Source organism: Stenella coeruleoalba (genome assembly GCF_951394435.1).
Source record: "Stenella coeruleoalba genome assembly, chromosome: 5".
NCBI lineage: Eukaryota > Metazoa > Chordata > Mammalia > Artiodactyla > Delphinidae > Stenella > Stenella coeruleoalba.
In genome coordinates, this window is record NC_137150.1 from 3259611 (window position 1) to 3269478 (window position 9868).

At 48.1% G+C, this 9868-nt stretch overlaps 1 protein-coding gene across 1 annotated transcript in view; it reads right to left on the reverse strand.

The window, feature by feature from the left end:
* The window catches only part of NR1D2 (nuclear receptor subfamily 1 group D member 2), a 26312-nt gene extending 18258 nt beyond the window's left edge, over positions 1 to 8054 (reverse strand). The window contains 4 exon segments of the mRNA XM_079923068.1: positions 478 to 530; positions 533 to 565; positions 1485 to 1745; positions 7719 to 8054. Of these exon segments, the coding sequence (XP_079779194.1) occupies positions 478 to 530; positions 533 to 565; positions 1485 to 1745; positions 7719 to 7734 (363 nt within the window). The 5' untranslated portion in view covers positions 7735 to 8054.
* Between the last annotated feature and the right edge of the window lie 1814 nt (positions 8055 to 9868).

Sequence of the window (9868 nt, forward strand, 5' to 3'; positions counted from 1 at the left end):
GGCATCACTTCTGAAGACAGCACATTTTTACAAACATCTAGGAATTATTCCCAACTCCTAGCACCCGACATTGTCAGAATGTCAAAGTATCTGATGAGACCTACTCGAAGTCTGGTTTAAACTAAGTCCCAGAAAGGCAGTAGCGCCTCATCTGCTCTGCTCCCTGCTGTCCGCCACCACCTAGAACAGTGCCTGACACGTTAATGAATAAACACTTCATACTATACTTAAGTTTGAGTGAGATAGCAAATTTATGTATATCAAAATTTTAAAGAAAAAAGAAATAGTTTCACTGAATTTAAAATATATTTTTCAAAACAAGTTATGTTTACACACTACATAAAATGCTTAAAACTTTAAGAGGAACAGCTGACTTCTCTCCTCCTCCCAGATTATCAACTGTGTAAACTGGCAATGCTAACTGCAATTTCTTTAATCCCAGAATCGGTAGCTTAAAGAAACAAAAGCATGCTTTACCTTACAGCCTTCACAAGCATGAACTCCATAGTGGAATCCTGACGCCACATCCCACAGACTTTACACAGTAGAACCATGCCACTAAATTCTAAGGCACAAACAGACACAAAAGTGAAATGCTGGAAGAAAAACTAAAATTGTTTGTTTTCTTTCCAACTTGAATATTTTATTTTGTTCAACCTGTAAGTACTTTAAAAATATACAAATCTACTTTTATAACGTAAAAGAAAAATCTTTACACCAAATTGACATATCAAAAGAAATATGAATTTCTTTTAAACAGTTTATGGCACTGCCAAAAATATCTCAGAGAGCTAGTTTTTCCTTTCCCGATGATTTTAAACATACATTGAAATTTTATAAATCTAGAGTTACTTCACATCAGACATGCAACCAGAGCTAAGAAAACAATCCTGCTGGATAAGAATTAAGAAGTTAGCCAAAGGTGTCAATCAACAAAAGGTGCAAAGGGGTGTCTCCACAGGCTGCTGTACGAATACTCAATTCAACTCACCTGCTGGTCCCAGTCAGGCCCCATCTCTGCCTGATCCTGCCCTGTACCAGCCCATCACCTCCACAGTCACTCAGGGATCCTAATTTCCACGACTCATTTGGATATCCCAATCCGCTAAATGTTCCTAGCTCCAACTTCATGAAAGCAAACCCCTTTCCACGAGTAAGTACTCCGTCTAGAAACCAGATTCGGCACTAGGAGTGCAGAAGAGAGATAACTGTGAAATGGGGTAAGAGGTTACCCTCGAAGGAAACATGGTCAGACAGAGTACATAAGCACAGATCTTGCTCTGCAGCAAGAACCAATTATGACAGCCCCTAGGCTGCAACTTTTCAGATCATCACTGATTTCTTACCTAACTACTGAATTATGATTTCCCAGAAGGGAGTGAAAATTATACCCCAAAATAAAATGGTCCCCCAAATGAGCAGCTGATAAAACAAGCCCCACCTGCAATCGGTGGCACAAACCTTTAGAAAACTAAATAACTCACTTGTCACTGAACTGTGACTCTTTGTCATCCCAGGTGCGCTCGATTTGCTTGTTTTCATAGAACAATCTATCCGATCATCCTTCAGGATGCCTTCAGTATTGGAGAGATGGCCATTTTTGGGATTCCCGTTGTTATCAGCATTAGTGCTAGCCGGAGAAGATGGGACGGAGGAGGACTGGAAACTGTTCTCGGAGCCCTCACTGTGACAAGACGCAGGGCTAGAGGCTGAGCTGGAAGAGCTGATATAGGCAATCACACCTCCTGGAAAAGATGGGGGAAATCAGACAATTAGATACTCGATAATACATATTTTCTATTTTTGCAAATCTGAACAGTAACGTCACTAACTTTAGAGACAGGTTAACGGTTAAAATTACTGCACAAGGAAAAAGTAACTTATTTTCTTCCTTATTTCCTACTATTCTTCTTGCTTCCACAAAGTTCAAAGCCAAACAATTCCCACTGATTTAAAATGTGAGCAGGTTCTCACTGGCTTTGTCATTCTGAGCACATGCAGATCCAAACCTAAAGCTTTTCATTTTCCAACCTATTACTAAAAGGAATGAAAAACCTTCCTGAGCGACAGCACAGTTTAGAGTAATCAAGTTGTTTTGGCCGTGAAGAAATCGGGTTCTGGTCCTGTCTCTGCGTCCTTCATTATACATGGAACAATCCTAGAACAATGGGTTCATCATTTAGCTCCCCCAGCACTTGGCTAAAACACAGGTCAACCAGGAACAGACGTAACACCTGGAACTCTGGATAAAGTAGTTTATCTGGAAATGGAAAACCTTTCATAGCTGTTGCCCCCAGAATCTTTCTGTCGCGATGTTCCCCAAAGACTCTATGACTATCCACTAAACCCCAGTTCCACACACTGCCTTCTCCACCTACTTCTGACGTTGGACTTGCAGACACCCTTATCGCAAAGCCCAAACTAGAGAAGGCACCCTCAGGAATGAGCATTTTGAACAAGTTCTCCAGGCGATTCTTTGTCATATTAAAGTTTAAGAATGGCTATAACTAGTGAACTCAAGCACAAATTGGCCCATAGTTTTCAAGGTTGATTTTTTCACCGACTTAACTGCCTGAATATCTCTAATACGCTGTGAATCCAGAGAAAAACGATTTTAACCTGGAAGTCTATCAAATGTCGTGTTACTGGGTAAAACCACTGTGCCCTCTGTTTTCATAAAACTTCATAGATCTAAAGGTCATATTAGAAATTCCAGGTGGTAGTAAACTGCTACTTTTTTCTCACTTACCTCCACTGGGAACAGGATACAAAGAAAAATATTATCCTTAGTCTTCAATAAATTCCCACAGGAAGGTCTCACAGCTATTTATCTTTTCTAAAGAACACTTTAGGTAGTAAATTCACTAACATCTCAAGAGGATAAAAGGTGAGGAAGTTAGACCTGCCCAGGGCCAGCATTTGAGTCAGCCATTTACACCCATGAGGTCTTCTAACTACCTCAGCTTAGAAATAAACTTCTAGAGATCAGAGCTATCCTGATGGCTTATGAACCGGATTAAAGCACTGACTGGGCAATAGAAGGTACTAATTACCCAGAACACACCTTCCTTTGCAAAAGCTCCAAAATCAAATCTAAGAAAAATTACTGGGCTATTATCAATCCAGTTAAGATCCAACTCCTGTCTTTAGGGAATCAACAGTCATTTACAGGAAGCATTTGTGCCAAGAACCATGGAACCAAAGATGACCCATCAAGAAGCAGCTACATTCTCTTAGCAAGACCTTCTGATTTAGTTGTGTCAGCACGTACCAGACACCAATCTACCCACCTGATAGTTAGCAACCCAAAAACATTAAAATTTCATTTCCTAGAAGGTAAGGAGTACATCTAGCAGTTCCTCAACCCAATGAAGAAGGGGAAGTGAAAAATACAAGACACCAAGAATGCTGAGAATAAAATGACAGAATTTCACACCACATTTCATCCTCACAAGAAACCTATAAAATTCACTTCCATTTTTCCATTCTACAGAAGAGGAACTCAGAGAGGTTAATACAGCTACTAAGTGGCAGGGCCAGGGTTGAAAGTCAAGGCCGTCTAATTCCAGAGTACAGAGTATTATTTCTTACTGAGAAGACCTGGGCAAGCAGGTTACTTTCAATCTCTCTAAACCTGAGTCATCTTCTATAAAATGGCAATATCTGCCAGAGTTATGATAAGATTGAAATGAAATGGTGTCCATAAAAGGGGATTATTAAAATAAGTGATTTTTACAGAGACAGTTTTTAATGGTAACACAAGAAAGGTAAAATCCCTGAACCAGCAAGTCCCAACAGCTCCAGAAACAGGCAGAATGTACTTCTTAGATGCCTCAAGCTAAAATTAGCTGAGGCACAGTCTTCTCTATTTTTAGTTGAAAAGGACCCTAGAGCTGGGCCAGGTTCCCAGGCTAGGGCTTACCCAGTGGTCAATGTCAGACAGTATCAAACTTTGTACTGCTGGGAAGCACTTACTGTCCTGGCATATATTGGGGTTTTCTTACCCTAATTCTAGGCTTGCCCATCATCACCCACCCCCACTGCCCATCATCCTGGAAAATATGCTTGAGTTCAACTCATGAGTGTACTTTTCTGCCTAGTGACTTAGAACCAAACGTTTTTACCTTTAAGAAGTTTTAGTTTTCTCATTTTAAAAGTAGGTTTTTAGTAATTTCTACTCACAAGATGATACAGTGGACCTAATGAAGCACTAAACTTCCAATTGTATCCCAGTGTCAGGGCTCCAGAGAACAAGATGGTCCCTTCCCTAAAAGGCTTTAAAGGCCAGCTGGGGAGACAGCCTTATTAACCAGGCATTCCAATGCAACATGAGCAATGTTTCATACAAACTACTGTGAACTGCTGACAGCACAAGAGCACTATAGAGGGCAGAGATCATGAGCAAGGTGACAATAAGTGGGATCTTAAAGAATATGTAAGTTATTAAATGATGTACTACAGAAGACGTTATTTAAGAAAACAAAAACCGTGGTGACAAAAAACAAATAGGTCTTATTTTGTAAAACAGTGTTCTTGTCTCCATGTAAATTCCTGGGAAGGGGTAGGGGGGCAAGTGTAATCTAGTGTCTGGGGAAAAAAAACCCTACTGACTAGCAACAAGATTAAAAGAGAGGAATGATGAAATGGGGAAGCTCTACTGACCCCTTCCTTTTCCACCAGCTATGACCCTGTACCACGGCAAACCACATGGACCCCTGAGGAGACAGGACCACCAAGCTTTGCCTATGCCTTCAAATGTTATGTGGGCTTCAACCTACAGCACAGCTTGTGCTCCCCAAGTGCATTATGTGCATCTGGCTCTCCCACTTGCCTGGGTAAGTTACTCACTTCAGTTTACTTTGACCCTCATCTTCAAATGGTGACAACAGCACCTTCCTTCATAGAGTTAACGTGAGGCACCGAAGTAGCAACACATGTAAAGGGCCTGGCACATAAATGCTCAACAGATCCTGGTGATTATTATTTTACCGTCATTATACTGGAAGAGTTGGATCAGGATAGTTCAAACAAAACGAACCCTCTCTCTCCACGCTTCTTGCCTTCAATTCTGAACATGTCGCGTGGACCCAGTGGTTTCTCTGAAGGTTCTTATTTCCAGGCCACCTTCTGACTCCCTCAACTCCAACAACGAGTCAGGCAACTTCCTTCTTCATTTCTGATTCTTCCCATTATCTCACTGTTTCCAAGTGACAAACAGAGTAGACTACAGATTTGTAAAGATAACGATGGCCTATGTGGGAATGTTTTCCTAACTTTTCAAATGTGCATCGCCGCCACAGTTATGAAGTGTGTACAATATGTTATTTATTTTAAAGAACTTGGTATACTCAATCAAAATCTGTGACAAAAATGTATAGAGTCAATTTCTACAGCTTCACTGTCTCCCCTCTGTATTAGTCATGGGGAGGGCAGAGACACAGTGAGTCATGATTTACAGGACAGTTACATGAAATGGTCACTGGGTGAATAAGTATTGACTAATAAAATGTTATGGACACAAAGGGAGGGGTCGGAGGCTGCCACACAGCACTGAATTTGGCCCCACCCCAGCCAACATTTACAACAACGTGAAGGAAGTTCAAGAGAATGCTTATCAACACTCCTTCAGACAGAGGGATGGCAGAAATAGTATACTGGATGACAGCTTGCGACAGCTTGAACTTGGAGCCAAATGGAAAAAGAGAAAATTTAAGGATGATAATGGCAAGCCCCTACAGTTCAGCTCAAACAATTATCTGCACAATGGATGAAACCTAGCTTCAAATCAGTTCACATGAGAAGAATATAGCTGACTGCAAGGCTACTGTGAGTCAGCAAAGCAATATGCTACAAAAGCCGAGCCTGCCAGAGAACTCATTTACAAGCAGCATCCCCAGCTTGGAACTTGGTAACCGACCAACAACTTCCACTTCTGGATGCCACATCCCAAAGGGCAACAAGGATGATGATCAGAAAAAAAACAACACTGACCAAGGGATGTGAACTGGCGACAGGGGAGGGGTGGGGGTCAGCAATCATCGTAAGGAAATTTTATAATTTGTAGCCACACTTTAAAATCAAAATTAAGTTCACTGATAATGTTCCAGGAAGGCTCAAATCAGACAAAAACTTTCTAATCACTTGAGCCGGCCCACCTTATCCGACCACGAAGCTGGAAGACTTCATTCACGCTGGGTTAGACGAGGTAGAAGTTTATAAACTCTAAATCCTTACCAAGTAAAAGGTTAATTCCGTAAGAGTTACTTAAATTTTTAAACTATCCTCAAAGCTTAAGTAGGCCCACAGGTAATTAAAACACAGGAAAATGGCTTTTTTTTTTTAAATGTTCATGGAACGTTCACAACAATTTATTATCAAGGGATGGTTTTAGTACATATAATAACTTAAAAAATAATCACTGGCTGTTTCTGCAACCTCACTGGCTTTAGGTAAAGGGCTATCCTTCGTTGGGAGAAGGGGCGGCAGCTAAAAGGGCAGAAGCGCCTGGTATTGCTCTGTGGCGTTGCAACAGGAACTGTAGCAAGAAAGGGATTGACAGAGTCAAATTCTGTTATCCTGAGACTTCCCTGGCGGTCCAGTGTTTAGGACTGGTGCTTGCACTGCTGGGGGCCCCAGTTCAATCCCTGGTCCCGGAACTAAGATCCCACATGCCACGCAGCACAGACAAAAAAAAAATCTGTGACCGGTTTCAGGAAAGACCAGTGACCCATGGGTTTAAAGCAATTAAGCGAATTGACAAGGACCAGCTGTACAGGAGGCCTAGGAGTCACCCCGGGTCACCGCCCACATGAGCCAAGGGCTTCGCTAAGGGTGGAATCCCTCACGGTCCCGACTGGAGCCTCGAGCGTATTCATCACAGAAGGTGTGCAAGGTCAGTCGCGTCCCCGCAGATCGTTAAAACTGGTATTTTTCTTTTTTTCTTTTTGGTAAACACGAGGCAGCGCTACAACCGGGGCCTTCCTCCGCCCGTCCGCCGGGCGACCCCAGAGGGTCTCGTGTCGGGGAAGCCCCACACCGCCCCGCGGGCCCTCCTCCTGCCCGAGCGCGCCCACGCCCCGCGCTTCTCCCGCCCGCCTGCCAGGCCCCGGCTCCGCACGCCGGCGGAGGACACTGCGGCCTCCGCGCCCGCTCGGGGCCGCCGAGCCGCGGGTTCCCGGGGCGCGCACGCGCAGCCCCCTCCGCGGCAAGCAATCCCGCGGGGGAAGAGGGGGATCGCGGCCACGTCACAGCCCGGAGGGCTCCGGGGGCGGGGCCTCCACGGGCTGCGGCGCTCACGGCCGGCGCGCGCCCCCGCCCCCACGTGTCCCTGCGGCCCCGGGAATGTGGGTCACGGAGCCGCGCGGCCTCACGTGTCCCCGCCCGCCGCCGCCGCCCCAGCACCCATTATGTAATGCCTCGTCACGCGCCCGCCCAGCCAACCGGCGCCCGCGCGCCGCCGAACGTAAACACAGCGCGCACGTGGCTCGCGCGGCCGGGCCATGTGAGGGGGGGCCGGGCCGGCGCCGTCAGGCCGCGCTGCGGCGTTGCGGTCGGCCAGCAGGGCGGTAGCGGGCCGGGCCGGCGGGCGACGAGCGCCGAGCCCGACGCGGGTCCCCGGCGCGCGGCGGCCACCCCGGGGCCCCGCCGCCGCCCTCGCAGTGCCCAACGGGCTCCGAGCGCCCCTCGGCCGCGCCCCACCCGCCGCAGTCGGCTCTTACCCGCATTCACCTCCATGGTGCTCTCGGGGAGGAGGCCGGAGCCGCCCGATCCCGCAGAGCGGGCAGCGCCGCCGCCGCCTCAGCGCCGCGCCGCCCCGGGCCGGAGGCAGCGGTGGTCGCTGGGCCCCCTCATGGGCAGGACGGGCGGGGCGCCCGGACTCGGGCCCCGCGGCCGGAGAGCGGGCTGCGGGGAGAGAGGGCGGCGGCGGCGGCGAACGGCGCTCCTCGCGGGGCCCCTAACAACAAAGCGGCGGCGCGGCGGCTTCCTGCAGCCAGCGCACCGCGGCGGCGAGGGCGGCTGACGGGGAGGGCAGCCGCGACCATGTGACCCGCGCACACACCCCCTCCCTCCGCCCGCCCCGCGGCCGGCCGCTGCGGCGACTCCGCCCCTCCCGCGCCGCCGCCCCTCCCCCTCTTCACCCTCCTTCCCGCCGCCGCCGCCCGCTCGCGCTCACCCCGGTTCCCCTCCTCCTCCCGATTTCCCGCCTCTGGCCGGGAGTCCCCCGCCACGCTCCCCTACCCAACCCTGCGCCCCCTCCCCCGTCTAGTGACACCTCAGGGCCCCTCCGATGGTTACCTAGGACCGTCGGGTGGCGCCGAGCAGACCCGCTTTTCAGGCCCCGGGCAGGGCCAGCCCCAGACCGCCCCGCAGGTCCGCTCTCCTCGCGACAGACCTCAGAACGCCGGGCTCCTTGCGAACACTGCCCACATCTCCTCCCTCTACACCTCCTCGGTGACTTCATCCAGTCCAAGAGCTCAAACAGACCTGTGTGCTGAATGAGCTCCACTCTCCGACATCCAGCAGCCCGTTTGATTATGCCACCTTGATGTCCTTTAGGCAGCTCAAATTTAAGGTGCAGACAGGCGTATGCATGTGTCAGAACTCGGCGAATGCACGCTGAAGATTTGCGCATTTCGCCTTGTATGCAAATTTTACATCACAAGGAAAAAGCTGGAAACAAATGACGCGTGCTGAGGTATGAAGAGGGAAGTGCGTTGATGTCTGCAATTCAAATGCATTACAAAAGTAAGATGGGCTGAGGGATGGATGGATAGAAGTACAGTAAGGTGGTAGTTGAGATGTTGTCTGTGGGTATTCACTGTAAAAGTCTTTCCCAGTTGCTTTTTGAAAATTTGCGGTATAAAACGTTGAGGGACTTGTACTGTGTGAGACTCTTTTACGTGTGCACCATCTCTTCTCCCCCCGCCACCCCTCCCCCCATCACACACATACACACACTGCCCCAACTCAATCTTTGCTTTTTGGTAAATCTGCCAGTTCCTGAAGCCAGCAAGTCAGGTTTCTCTACTCTCCTGTCTCTCCCCCTCCGTCGGTCTTTCTCTCTTTTGCCTTTTATACCTCCATTCAATCCACGAACAGATCTGAGCTATTCTCCCTTCAGTCTTTGTGCTTCTCACCATCAGCACTGCTATTACTCTGGATCAAACCATCCTCATCTCTTGCCTGGGCTACTGTAATAGTTCCCTAACAGGGGAATTACTCCTGCCTGTATCCACCTACAGTCACTTCTCCCCAGTTAGAGTGTTGTTTTTTACATGTAAATGAGATCTAATTCCTCTGCTCAAAACCCTCCAATAGCTTCCTATTGCTTTTTTTGAAAAAGCCAGTGCCTTAAGCTGCCCTGCAAAGGCCTGCACAAACTCTGGGCACCCCCACTCCCCTGCTTCTCTCCAGGCCCTCCAGCAGCCTCTGCACAGCTCTCTGAACAATGTGCTCCTCCTTCCTTCCCTACCTCAGGGCTTTATCACCCTCTGTGATGCTGGAGCAAGGCTTCCCCGGGCTACACTTCGTAGCTTGCTTTTTTATTTTATGTGCCAACCACCACCTGCTTCTGCACGGGTAAAATGAGGCAGATGTGAACAGTGTAGAAGGTAGAAGTCGTAAAGAGGACCCCATTCTGAAAAGGCCGTGCCGTATGGTTCCCTCCGTGTCCTCGGGGCGTCAGTTCCAGGACGTCTGTGGACACCAAAATCCACGGATGCGCAAGCCCCTCATATAAAACGGTGTAGTATTTGCATATAACCTATGGACATCCTCCCGTATACGCTAAGTCATCTCTAGATTACTTATAATACCTAATACAATGTAAATGCTACGGAAATAGTTTCCAGCATTCTGGTGGAAACTT